General features: G+C 37.3%; 1 protein-coding gene across 5 annotated transcripts in view; it reads right to left on the bottom strand.

Moving 5' to 3' along the window:
- Positions 1-4,384: 4,384 nt before the first annotated feature.
- The window catches only part of KIAA0586 (KIAA0586 ortholog), a 121,242-nt gene continuing 110,762 nt past the window's right edge, over positions 4,385-14,864 (bottom strand). For all 5 annotated transcript variants that reach the window (XM_032875292.1, XM_032875290.1, XM_032875288.1 and 2 more), the window contains one exon: positions 4,385-4,719. In XM_032875292.1, the coding sequence (XP_032731183.1) occupies positions 4,568-4,719 (152 nt within the window). In that variant the 3' untranslated portion in view covers positions 4,385-4,567. The remainder of the gene's footprint in view (positions 4,720-14,864) is intronic.

A 14,864-nucleotide genomic window follows, 5' to 3' on the forward strand; every position in this document is an offset into this window, starting at 1 on the left:
GAATCATGAATAAATAAATAGTTGTTTTAAGCGATAGTTTGTTTTGCAAACACAGTGATACAGATGTAAAAATGCCTTAGAACTGAAGCATTTTAGGTCTTCTTGACAACAGAACAGTCTACCCCCGGTTTAACATGTTATAATGAAAATGAGCTTCCAACTCAGATCGATGGGATTTCCACTCCCATGAGTGACTGCGAGTTGAGGCTAACCAAAAACCTTGCCAAAGCAGATGGCTGAGAGGCACAAACAGCCTACCCAAGATCTTCAGATCCAGCAGGCGATTTTGGAAAAGCAAACTCCACCCAACACAATGAAAGCTGACGGAACTTTTGTTCTGTCCAAACTGACTAACTATAATGGGCGACTGCCTTCCTTTTCTATACTCTCTAGGACTCTACTTTCCTTCATTTGCCCCCTCCCTTTGCCGAAACATTTCTTTTTCCTTGTTTCAAAGAATGATTAGACCATGACCTCCTTGGCTAGACTGACCTCTTGTTGAACCTGTTATCCATCAGGAACTCCAAAGGCCACTCAAATCATGGGAACACCTCTGCTTAGTGCTAGCAAACAACCCCATCAAGGATAGGATCTGAACCCGTCCTCTATACTTCAGAACATACAGCAAATACTTCTAGAACGAGACACTCAGACGGTTGTCACACAGAATTACACACAGCGAGTATTTTATCCAAAGAGCAAAATCAACCCAATCACCTCTTAAAATAATCCTGGGAGTCTATGGTACTGTCAGAACCCATGCAATTATTGGAGAAAATGACCAAAGGAAATAAAAATACACAGCAAGCTTCCTGAGAAATTCCCTGCAACTCTTTCAATGGTACAAAATACCTCCTATACCACAACTTACATACTTACTCCTAAGGTAACACATTATGAAAAAATAGAAAGGAAAAAATCTTTGTTTGGGAAAGTATGCTACAAAATGTCCACTGAAATAGTATCATTGTCTGAATAATTCAGGGAAAAAGACACACTTTCAATGATACCTATAGACCCTATCAATTATGTAGTACCAGGCCTGTTCTTGGGATTTCTTACTAGTTACTATGAAGATTTTAAACCCTCTTTAGTCCCCTCCATCTGGGTCTCTTCCGAGGTTTCAGTGGAGTGACCTCCGGAGGTTAGAGGAGTCTAATGATTTCTTGAGGGGCTTTTGCCTTGATTAGGGGTCCCTGTACTCAAGAAATGTATCAGGAACTTATCCCGCACTATGACTGAAATTATAAATGAGACCATTCACATCATAGACACCCAGCGAAAGAGCATTGATTTGCTCACTCCCTTGGCAATTAATGGACCATCACACAGTTTTACAATATTTATTGGCCTCACAAGGGGGCATCTGTACTCTGGCTAACACTTCCTATTGTTTCTAGGTAAACACTTCGGAACAAGAAGAAAAAAAAGTCTTTTTAAAAAATACAGACAAAGGCTGATTATTCTCAAAGTTTTGACAGTCTGTGACTTGGAATCTACTCTCCCAGCATGGGCTAGGTCAAATAAAAGACTGGCATATTAAAATTTTCTAAACTATAATGATGGGATTTCTCATAATAATAATCCTGTTTGTTTTTCTCCATTCCATTTTTAAGACAGTCTTTAAAACTACAGTGGAACTGATGTCTGATGACCAGATGATGATTCTATGGTAGAAAGAGACTGAATTCCTTGTGTTTAACCTTCATATCCCAGGAGAGGCAGATAACCAAAGGGAGGGAGGACATAGCCTTTACAAGGCTATCCAGCCTGACCCGTAAGTAGACCACACTGCATGCCCAATGTCCTTCACACTCAATTTTTGTTAAACAGGTACACATGTGGACAGAGGGTAGAAAAGGGTACTGCTGTGGGATTTCTCAGCAGCATCACAGAAATACTAAGGATTCAGCTATCCACTATTGTCCGTTACTCACCTGCAAGGAAATGCCATAGCATCAGGACATTTTTTAAAAGAGAAAAATGTTCCAACTACAGAATTATTCTTGGATTAGGGGTGGTAATCCACCATGAATTATTTTGTTTATTTTATAGAAAAATGTTTTGAGTTTTTAAATAGAAAAGCAATAAAACTGATCTAAATATATATTTAGCATTTAAGAAGCAAAATTAAGAGACCAGGAATAGGTAAGGGATAAGAAATACACTGACCTAATCATCTTTTAAAAATGGAAAGATTCATGTAGGAGTCTATTAATGTGTACAAAAGGCAAATTTACTTTAGGACTTATACAAAGGGAACATTTTGAATACCTGCTAACCTGATGTTAAGGCATGTAAGCCTAGCAATATTCACAGCCTTGATCTTCACAGAGTCTGCCTCTTGTAGCATGTTTCCTAAATAGTTCATTCTAGAACTTGAAATTATAAAATGAGGTTTCTTAAAACTTGTAACATCAAAAATGCCATTTATTTTACACACACAATTTATTCCAAGAGGATTTGAGGTGGTTGGCAGGGGAATACATATAGGAGTAGCCCTGGCCAGAAATCCCATAAAACAAAATACTGATGAGCAGCCAAAAAAAAAAAGTCTCTTCCCCCTCCCCCAGAAAAGTTTAAGCAAATGAGGAGTGGAATAAATCAAAGTTTATACTTCTACCCTAAAATTAGCAAAGGTGAGTTTCCTATAGTTGATGGGGGAGGGGGGAGAAACAACCAATACCTTTAAAAAAATGCTTTTGCTAAAATTAAGAAATATCCTTCTCAGAAAGCAGCAGCTGTGAAAATGAGAAACCAAGGGGTCCTGTATAAAATGAAGCAGCATTCACCCTAGCTAGAGATTTGTAGATGAACGTCAAATACCAAGTATGATACAGAGAATAGCATTTTTCTTCTACTTGTTTCATGGGAACGATTACAAGCAGAGCTGTCCAAAAAGCAATACCAAAGAAAAATGGGTTCTAAAGTGAAACCTAAAGCATTTCAGTTACAGAATATCCGAGAAGCTGGAGGAGCTGACATAGGAAAAAATGTGCGTGGAAGGCTGACACCTCTCCATAGGTTTTTGCAGCTTCTGTCTTCAGTGAGAAGACATCCTCAGACTCCTCCAGAATTCCCCAGGCAGTGGGCCCTACTAGAAGCTTAAGGAATTCTACATTGCTCTTGAGTAATTTTTAACTTCGAAAGTATATTTTAACCACCTGGGAAGGTCTTTTTTCTTTTTTAATACCAAAGCCCAGGCCCTATCCCAGATCAGTGAGGTCAGCAGCCCTGAGAATGGAACAGAGGTGTTTTTAAAGCTCCCAGAGTCTCTAATGTGCAGCCAGACCAAGGAACCCAGGCAAAGGCTGAAAAAAGTCAAGGATGAGTGTTGTGACTGTGTGTTTGAACTTCAGTTATGACAGGAAAATATGTTCAGGGAGATGAGGCATTTTTGTTTAAGTTTTTGTTTTGTTTTGTTGCTAATTCTAGGCTATCCTACTTCTCACTGGGCTTACCCTCTGGTGTAAGATGCTTCAGTTCCTCAAGATGATGACACCCACCATTAACTGAGCTCTTATCTGGTGCCAGGCACTGTGCTGAGCATCACCCCCAACATTATCGATAATCCCCATTATCCTGCAAAACAAGTATTAAACCTACCTGCCCAGGCAGCCATGAAGAAGGGGCTTATCTGCTCTCATCACAGAGCAAGAAGGTGAAGCAAGTGAAACTAGAATTTCAGTTATGCTTTGGTTTTCTTTCAATTTTGTGTGTTTATGCTTTGAAAGGTAATTTAGTCACATTTCACAGATTTGTAAAGTATAAATGTTTATAAGGCATACATGGAAGGTATAAAAAAAATTAACCTCACTTAATTTTTTCCATCACACTGCAGTTCAAATACATAGTGGCTTCAGTCATCCTTGACTCCTATCACCTAGTCACTTGGTCCTCTTTCCCAGAAACAAGTTAGCAGTTTCTTGTTTATCCTTCCAAAGATATTTAATGCGTCATTAAGCAAATGTATGTATGTATGTGTACGTGTGTGTACATACCACACGTTTGGATTCCCCTCCCCACTGTACATGATGGTATCTATTTTGCCCAGTTTTTTTCACTTTAACGATATTTCTCAGAGACAATTCCACATCAACATGTAAACATTTTACAATTCTTTTTTGTACTACATAGTACTCCATTATACAGATATACCACAACTTTTTTAGTCAGTCCCTTATTGACAGGCATTAGATTGCTGCCCATCATTTGTTGTTACAAAAAAATTCGGAATGAATAGCCCTGAGCAACATCGTTTCATAACTACAGATAATTATATCCAAAGAATACATTCTCACATGTCAAAAGTCATGCGCTTTCCACTACTCCAAGCTGCCTCAGGATTCCAAGAAATAATTCAGACTCACAGTGATTCATATTTAAATTATTTTATTTAAAAATTTTACCTAAATACCCAAATTATGTTTTTGAATTTAATAAAAAATTAGAAATTGCTTTTCGGAATATGCTCAAAACACCAAATAGTTTGAGACATGGTTTTATGCTTGAGAAAAATGACTTCAAAACCAGTGGCACAAATACTATGCTGGCTCTCACTTCCCTTTCAGAAGGTATCTGCTCCTGAGGAGTCCATGTCCCCCTGGACGGTGCTGATGCTCAGAGACTCAGAATAGTCCTCCAGCTTCACTGAGGGCAGCGTCACAGACATCTTGGTGGGTGACGTCTGCGAAGCAAAAAGTGGTACCTCTTTACTGCCTGCAAAAAGGAGAAACACATTCAGCTAAATAAGCACATCCTGAGTACTTAGATGCTATAAGCTTTCTTGACTAATATCAGGCGAGGGCATCCAAACAAGGATTGCATATGAGATCATTTCTTTCCTCAAGGAGCTCGGAGCTCAGAACTTCTCAGAGATAACATACACCTTCCTCCTTTCTCCTCCCTCCCCTAGACAATTATGGACAACATTTTAAAAGTAGGTTATGATCTGACTATTTACACTCCCCTCCCCAACATTCGTTTGTTGAAATCTTAATGCCTGATGTGATAGTATTAGGAAGCGGGGACTTTGGGAGGTGCTTAGGTCATCGGAGTGGAGCCCTCATGAATGTGATTCATAAAAGAGGTCCTCCGCAGAGCTTGTTAGCTCCTTCCACCATGTAAACACACAGTGGAGGAAAAAAAAAAAAAAAAGACAGTGAGAAGGCGATGGCTGTGAACCAGGAAGAGGAGATTTATTTTGATTTCTCCAGAAGTGTGAGGAATAAAATTTCTGTTGTTTATAAGCCACCCAGATAGCAGTATTTTGTGATGGTAGCCTGAATGGACTAAGATGATACCCAAGTGCCAAGAGTTGTGGTCCAATTGACAAAGGCCAGGTAAGACCAGGTAGGGGTCAGAATCTAGTCTCTGAAACCCAGACTTACCCTCTTACTCACTGTATGACCTCAGCAAATTGTTTTTTTTGTTTGTTTGTTTGTTTTTTAATCTTTTTTTTTTAAGATTTTTTATTTATTTATTTGACAGAGAGAGAGATCACAACTAGGCAGAGAGACAGACAGGGAGAGAGAGGGAGAAGCAGGCTCCCCACTGAGCAGAGAGCCTGATGTGGGACTCGATCCCAGGACCCTGAGATCATGACCTGAGCCGAAGGCAGAGGCTTAAACCACTGAGCCACCCAGGCACCCGTCAGCAAATTGTTTCACCACTAAAAATTTCAGTCCTTCCATGTTAAATGGGTTGGCTACTAGTACCTACCTTGCAGAGTGTAATGAGGACAAAATAGTATCGGTAAAGAGCCTGACAACAGAGCTTAGCACTTAGCAAGTGCTTGAAAACTCAGAGTTACCAGTACCACTAACCAGTACTATTTAGTATAGTACTAGCGCTACTATCATTACTATTACCATCAAGTAAATAGCTAAGTCTAATTTTAAAAAAACACACTGGAACAGCCCTAAAATAAGGATTTGCTACTAAGTTACAAAAAGAACGTGACTTTTTAAAAAAAAGTGATATGAACCATGTGAAAATCATCTGAGGTCAAAGGTTGCCAAGGCACTTTGTTTACCCTTTTTCCTACTCCTACAAAATGAACGCTCACCTCAGGATCATGTCATTAATGCTCATTTCTGAGTGCCTAAGAGTGCTGTGCTATTAGTTAACAGAACTGATAGAAGGGAAACAAGGTTAAAGGAAAAAAGTAATAAAGTGATCATTCAAATAACATTGACATTTGACTTAGGAAAGTATTTTTTTCTGTAAAACAGACTTTTCATCATGATTGCTACATTTAACCAAATACAGAAAAAAAAAAATCTCCATTCCATGGACTGAGAGTAGTGGGAGGCAATAAAGAAGCCAGCCCGTGGCAGAGGAGACATTCTGGGATGAAGAATTCATTAATATGTTAAACATAAATCCAGAGTTGAACATAAATGTAATCTGTCTGCCTCTACCCTAACTCACTTCTTTAAGTTTAAAGCACACCATCTAAGAACATGAAGAATGCCAACTTGCTATTATTTAAGACTACAAAAATCCCTGTTTCAGATTTTATGGCTTTACTACATATACATAAAAATAATAAGCATCTTAAAAACAAATTATCTTTAATAATCTTAAAGAGATTTCTGAGTCAAGAGCCATAGTAATTTTTCTAAAACTCCTTTATATTTTTCAAGTAGTTTTCACAGTAATAAAGTAGAATTCTCCACTACATTTTATAGGGACTACGGTAAAAGTAGACATTTTCAGAAATTTCAGTGATGATTTAATCACAGCTTTCCAAGAAAATCAGAGTATTTGTAAAACCCAAACTCCTTCACATTAGGAAGTCTTACAAAGATTTAATATTATACCATTCCTTTTTGTTATTTGTTTTAATTTCATTTTTTTAATAAAAGAGGGACAGATAATAAGAATTGGGAACATTATAGCAACATCACAAATTATCATACCACAGTATAATCTTCTAAGAAGAAAACAAGCCTTATGTCAATTTGAATAGAATAAATATTTTAAATAGGGAGAGACTTTTTGAAATTTAGTTCTGTCAGGATATGATAAAAACTAAAATGAAGACGCAATAAGAACTGCTTTAAAAAAAGATCTTTATAGGACATAAGCATTATTTAAATGTTCTGTCATTTTACAAAGTCATGATTCAGAGCACACAAAATAACCAGGAAAAGTATCCAAGATCAGAGCTTACTTCATCAATAAAGTAAAAACAAATATAAAGTAAAACTAACACCAAGAGCAAAATTAATCTTCAACCCATAAAAGCTCAATGTTACCTTCCCCTACTAAGTAAAGGAATGGAAAAAATTCCAATTTTTTCCATTCCTTAGTTGCCTATCTGTCAAAACCCTACTGATACCAGATATTCTTTTTTCTGTTACGTCACAAAACCGCTTTACGTGTACCTTCCTTTTCTACTATGTGCACTAAATTACTGAGTAAATTGCTCAATGATGTAACAAGAGCTATAACTTTTTTTGGATCTCAAAGAAATTTGCAAGTCTCAGAGAACATATTAAATTCAATCACTGCAAAGTTATGCTATTTCTCATAGTTAATGCCTTATACTTACACAGCAATTCATAATTGCAAAAATCTTTCCCCATCATCTTACCTCATCCTGACAGTAATTCTGGGAGACAGAGAAGGCGACTGAGGCAAATGGACAATAAAGTGGGCTTTTCCAAAGCATACTCTCACCAACTAAACATCCCTACAAGCCTATGGTCCTAGAGATTCACAGATGAAGAAGAAATTGTCCTCATCCTCAAGAAGCACATAAGCTAGAAGCAGAGACAGATGTGTACAGCAATAGTTAGTTAAAGTGACAAGTAAGTTAAAATGACATAGAATAAATGAAACAAGATGGGATCGGGAGGGAGACAAAGCATAAGTGACTCTTAATCTCACAAAACAAACTGAGGGTTGCTGCCGGGAGGGGGTTTGTGAGAGGGTGGTTGGATTATGAACATTGGGGAAGGTATGTGCTATGGTGAGTGCTGTGAAGTGTGTAAACCTGGCGATTCACAGACCTGTACCCCTGGGGATAAAAATACATTATATGTTTATAAAAAAATAAAAAATTTAATAAATTTAAAAAAAAAAGAAAAAGTGAGTAACACACACACACAAATGACATGGAAGCAGCAATTGAAGTAGATTTCAAAGATGTGGAAGGTGATGAAGGAAAAAACCAACAAAATAAAGTCAATTTGAAGTCAGTGCTTTTTTTTTTTTTAAGTCAGTATGTTAAAGGAACTCCGTTCTGAAATCAAAGTACTAATTGGATTGAAGGAATGGTGAGAGAAAGGCTGTAAAGGAAGGTCAGGGTCAAGTTCTGTAAACAATGGTGAGTCACAAGATTCTGAACAGAGGAGTTGGATGACCAAATATATTTTAGAAGAGAGAATTCCAACAGCTGTGTGCAAAATAAGGAGAGACAAGAGAGATCTATGGAAATCGTCCACTCAAGAACTGAAGATCCTTGCCACTGGAAATAGATTCAAGGTTTTGGCGGAAGACTCCCAACTTATAAAGAATTGAGTATGGTCCTGAAATTACAGGGTTAGTTGACTGATTAGGCAGTAATTAGAACACAAACCAGCCTGAGGCTATGGGGTTATAAAGAGGTGTGGAGATACTGGGATCAGTTACAAACCTGATGAGCGTGAATGCCTACAAGATATGTGAATGGACTTCTCCAGCAAGCAACTGGAATCAAAGGTGTCAGAGACCATCAGGCAGTTTCAGAGACAGAATTAGCAGTCATCTATATAGATACAATAATTAGAGTAATGAGAACAGTGATGACCTAGGGAGAGAAAATAGGCTGAGAAGAGAAACGATGACAAAAATTCGAGGAAGGACAAAAAAAGGTGAGTGAAGAGAAAATAACGAAAAACAAAAGGGAAATGTCAGAGAGATACGTAGGAAGAGACCGAAGAATAAAGAGTCACACGAGGTAACAGATGATTAAAAAAAAAAAGTCTCGTATAATTCATCTAATTAATTCAAAACTGGAAGCGCTGAGACATCTCACTGCCTTCCGCACTATAGCAAGTATCTCCATGACTCAAACTAAAAAAAAAAGAAAAAGAAAAAAATTACTTTTAAAAAGGTGGGTAAGATAAATTCCATTCATGTAATATGCAAGAGTAGGGGCAGGTAAGGAGAGGAGCAGTAATGGTATTTCAAGCTCAAGTCCCTTTATGACGGGCCAAGTCGAGGGTCCAAATGAGATCTGCTGTCCAGTCACTTGGGAACAGTCCCATCCAAATTGTCAGCGTGAGGCTTCTGGAATAAGGCAGAGCAGAGCTCTTCCATCTATCCACCCAACAAATATCAACTGAGCACCTACTATGTGCCAAGCACTGTTCCAGACTCTGGAGATATCAGCAATGAAGAGAACAAAGGCTCTATCCCATGGCCATCATAGTCCAACTGAGGGTAGGGCAGATGACACACACGGAGGAAACAAACATAATAAGTCAGGAGGAGATATGTGCTATAAAGAAAAATAGGTAATGGGTAAGAGGGATGGTGAGGGATAAGAGATTTTAGGAAAGTTATGTAACTTCTGCACACCCTAGTTTCCTCATCCTTAAAATAAAGATAAGAGTACCTTGCCCAGGGGGTTTTATGAGAATTAAAAGGGATAATGCGTATGCTGTGTTCTGCCTAGTGCTGGCACACAGAAAGCACTCACAACAGAGCAGCTCTTCCTTTTAGGTAACTGGAAAGGAACTATCCCAAGAGGTGATGACCCTCAAGATGGGCTGCAAAAGGTAGTCTGCTTTAGAGAGGATAAGAATGTTTCACTGAAATGCACTAAGAAAAAGAAAAAAAAAAAAACCACAGTTCTAGAAGGCCTCCAAATAGTTACGCTATTTTATCTCAAGTAATTATGTTTTAGTCGATGAGTTAAGCCAATAAAATGCACCATTTTATCCAAAGGTGTTTGTAAATGTGCATCTGGGGAAGACTTTTTGAAGAGTTCATTTACTTTATTTTGAACAGTAATTTTGAACTTTAAATAAGGACTTTTTAGACTGGGAACATTAAAAAAAAAAATCAGGCAAATGAGTGTTATCAGGCAAAGAGAGTCACGGTCCTCATAGAGTTTAATTTTTTTTCTAAGGTAAAAGACATCATGTCTTAATAAATCATCATTAAAGCAAACATAAATTTTCTGCCTATATTAAATGTAGTTTGATGCTTTTAAAGTTTGACGTTTTAAATTTCCATAGTCATGTCATTACTCTATGATGTAATTGTTTCAACAGCAGTTTTCAGAGCTTTTTTTTTTTTTTTTTAAGAGACTACTCCTTGATTCCGTGGGTTTGCAGTACATCATTTAACTTGGCTACATTTAAGCTGGGATGCCATTGAGTCAGACCATGTATTTCAAGCTTCCTAACACATATTTTAATACCTCTTTTAGATGTTTGAAATTCAATTTTTTTTTTTTTGCTTTAAAGTTGTTTAAAATTCATGAAGAAATTTTACATTTGATGTTGGATTTTTAAGACTAAGGAACAGAAAAGTTAAACTAACTTATTCTAAGGAAGACAAGAAATAATATAGGATTTTTAATGTCCATTTAGATTTTGCCCATATATTGTATTTATGTTTCTAAAAATATGCATAACTTTGTAAAAGTTTTTTGGATTTAGATAATGTATTTCATCAGGAGGTTTCAGATTCTGACCCTAATCCTCAAACACTTGGTAACTCATTATTCTATCTCTGTTATTTGCAAACTGAGAGGAATCCAAACAAAGCATTCTCTCCTCAAACAACATGAGACAAGCAGAGAACAGAAGAAAACATTTCCTCGATAGCTTCATAGAAGAGTATAGCATCTCCAACTTTTCATTCAGATTAAGTAACACATGAGGCACCTATGATATGTACCAACTTCTGGCATTATTCTATGAGTGGATGAAAAGATAGTTGAGTGACTTTAAATAGTTTGGATTTGGGTTTTTCTACATGAAAATAAAGGCTGGTTTCTTATAAATGACAAATTAAAAAAGTCTAAAAGGAAACAAATGTAATCGTCTTGAATCCACGTACATGAAGGATCTTAACCCAGGGCATACGGATGAATGGCCAGGGATCTGTGAACCCCCCAGAAAAGTATGCATATTATTTTCATGTGAGTACAGTTCGGGAGGGAGACAGATGGCCATATTTCAGTGCTCTAGATGGTCTGCGGGCCCCCAAATATTTCAGAATCACTGGCTTAAAGGATAGCCCAGCCCCATATGCAAGTGAGTCACATCCTTTGAGCTGTCCTTCCAGGAGTGGTGAAATACAGGAATTCCTGTCCTGTCAACTGTGGATGCCTCATTCTCTCCGAAAGTGATTTGGTAATTTGCACTTACCAAACTGCATTGTGATTATTTGTTGATGTGTCTGTCACTTGCTCTAAACAAGATACTCCGTAAGAGCCTGGACTGGGACTTGGGAGTCTTTGCTGTCTGACTAGGACAGCAGGTACACAGGAAGTATCTGTGACCTTATCATCTCAATTGTTATTTGCTTGGGGGTCTGTTCTGTTAACTCAATGCTGTAGGAGGGTCATGACTTCATCTTATTTACCTCCGCATTCTACAAAGTTATAGCACAACGGTGAGCACACAGTGGGCCTTGAAACAGCTGCTGAACTGGACTGATTTGCTTCTACCTCAAGAGTCTGTGGATTCTCGCAGCTAACAGCCTGCTTAGATTCTCGCTGACCAGATCCTGTCTTTAAAATCAGCTCTGAGTTCCAGCTACGCAGTTGGCTTCCCAGCTGTCTGTGGAAATGTTACAAGGATTTCAGCTGTATTTTATGGAGTTCTTGAAGCATTTTTCCTGTCCACCCTGGGCTCATCTACTCTTGCTTTAATTCCTTGTTTAAGCAGCTGCTAAACTACCCTGCTGTATTCAATTCTCCTCACATACTTAACCCCACTCCCTCTGCAGATTTTGCAACATCATAGCTTCAGTGTTTGAGGACAAATACTACGAGTCTTGATGAAGAAGGTGCCTACTCATTTCTATCAAGTACAGAATGCAATATTTTATTTACCTCTACTTCCCAGATTAGTTACTATTAAATGTTTCTTTCCTTCCTTTCATGTTGAAAAGGGTGATTTAAAATGTTACTATAGTCTCATTCCAAAATGTGTTTTAGAACTATAAATCTTACTGTGTTTTTTAAGTTTACTATTGCTTCTGTTTTTAAAATGAGTTGACAAATGCTTATTTTGAAATGTATAATTTAGGATAAAAATAAAGCAGTTCCTATAGATAGAATAAATGTATTGGCACCTGTAAAAACAACTCCAATTCTTTTTCTTCTAAAAAGCAATAGTTAATGTGAAAGGTTTGTTTCTTCTTATGCCAGGTTCCAGCTGCTTCACTTTGTTTAAAACTGACTTCAAAGTTTAAACACTGTCCTGTCCCAACAAATAACCTCCCCCAGATGGAATTATCTTGAGTACTATCCTCAGTGCTCTGAATACCACACCTGCACCCTTTTAATTCAACATTTTATAAACTTTCCAAAGGGAAATGAAATATTTTTTTCTCTCCCCTGACTTATGCTTTTTGGAGGGTTGGAGTTTAGTGCATGGAGTTCTATTAGCTGGGTGAGTTTATAGGTATTTTAGAAAAATTTAAAAAGCACAATTAGTTTCTCTACTGTGCTGATTATTATCAAAGAAATTATAACAAAATGAAAAATATAAATAGCTCCAATTCAACTCTTTTTTTTTTTTTTTAATAAGTAGTTTCCATGCCCAATATGGGGTTTGAATTCACAACCCTGAGATCAAGAGTTGCATGCTCTACTGAATGAGCCAGCCAGGTGCCTCTCAACAACTTTTAAAGTAAAAATCTTTACATGTACAAACAGACACGAGTTACAGATCAGGCTCTGTTTGTGTCCGATCCATATCACCTGAAGAAGCTATGTTGAGATTTTGTTTTTCATAAGAAAATCAGTTACGCCTAGAAATAACCATGATTCATTCCTATTCACTAAAAAGAACACAAACTACATGCACTCTCACAGTTACTCTCATAAAACCAAGTAAACAGAAGCCGGATCTAATGACCTTAATAAAAAGGAAGTTAAACAGCTGAATTTTAATGACTATCCATGGAAAAATACTTTATCCAATGATTAGGCATCAAAAATTAAGGAAAGGGGGAAACAAAGAATCACTAGAAAATTTGCAACTTGTGCTAAATAAAAGAAACTCACGGACCATTTCTTCCAAGGTTAAAAGTTCTCACAGATTCTCTTACTTAAGGATTTAATCACTAAAAGAAGTGTAGAATCTCCTTTCACCCTGGGCCAGACAGCGGCATATTGCCCAAGACAATCTATGTGAAGCAACCAATAAAGTTGTCAGAGAGCACAGAAGAGCATTACACTGTCAAACCACCACCACATTTTAAGATGAAATAGACTGGGGAAAACCTCTTTCTGGCTAGGGAATGATGAAGTAGAGAAAAGTTAACTGAAGAGAGAAACCTATAGCACGTGAGGTTCCCAGCCAGCAGGATACCCTGGGCACCGGAAACGTGTGCTCATGTTAATGGCACGCTCTTAATCCGTGCTCTGACATGCAGTCAGTCAATAACTGTCAATATCTGTTGTTTCAAACAAATTCTTCAGGCAGAACAATTTGGAAAAAATGTAGAGGATGGTAGAATCAGTATTTTCTGATTTTCTCTAAAATAAAAATCAGACTTCTCTCAAGTTTCTCTTATTTCAGAAAAATGTCAGGTGGATTTGGAAGAAGATACATGACTTGAAGCATTACATCATTCATTTAGCTGAGCAATAGGTTCTCACTGGTGACAAAGTTTCATGTTAAACTGTTGTCATTATACTCTTGTATACCTAAAAACGAAATACATTAAAGAATTAGATACAATTAGATTAATGAGGGAAAAGGCTTAAAAAGAACAGCTTTAGAAGAAAACATAGGTTTCTAAAGGTAAGACGGGGGGCAAACACAAGTTACTTACTATATACCGACAATCTGCAATTAGACCAAAATTAAACATCTAAACTTAATACTGTTTTTTAAAAAAAATCTTTTTAAATGCATTCAAAGCACTTACTATTATGTTATTATATGAAACACTATCTCTGTTCACTTCCTACTCTGCCTCTAAGTTTCTGAGAGTTAGAGAAGGAAAGGTTACTGCTTGGCCCGCTGCAGCTGTCTTTCCCACTCTACACAGCACCTGTAGTGCAAAAGTGGACACAACAGCATCAATCAGTTCTACCACTGAGGCCTGTTCCACTAAAGAACCTTTTTTAGTGGGTGGGGAGGGGAGCAAGTAAAAGTAAGTGGCACTCTGCTCAGAAATGATTGCTTCCAAGCCCAGAATTTAAACATATCTATTGTGCTACATTAAGAAACAAGCAATGTCATCCCCTTTCATATTAAACAAAAAAGGGTGGAAACTAAGAAAAGAAAAAGAAAACGTACCTTAGGTCTAGCTAGGATTCAATTAAAAAAAAATTTTGTGTCCATCATTATTATATGAGGTGTTGTGAAGACCATAAAGAATAAGACATTGTCTTAATCCTCTTTAATTGTAAAGATAAAACTAACACAGAGCACAAATCTTCCAATTAATGCTTCTCTTCTGCCTCAAATATAAGAGAGTTTAAAGACTAACAATTAATTGAGCTCTCTGCCTCTTAGCATCATACCACTTCTAGCTGTTCATGTTTCCATCCTAGAACCCGAATTCTTCTTCTATTCTTGGTAACTTCTCTTTGCCTCTTCTTGTTCTATTGCCTTCTTTTTTTTATCCTCTTTAGAAGGTGCAATATATTATACCTGGCTGGCTTTGGAGAAAGGAGC

This window comes from Lontra canadensis, unplaced genomic scaffold (genome assembly GCF_010015895.1).
Source record: "Lontra canadensis isolate GAN:19392208 unplaced genomic scaffold, GSC_riverotter_1.0 scaffold55, whole genome shotgun sequence".
Taxonomy (NCBI): domain Eukaryota; kingdom Metazoa; phylum Chordata; class Mammalia; order Carnivora; family Mustelidae; genus Lontra; species Lontra canadensis.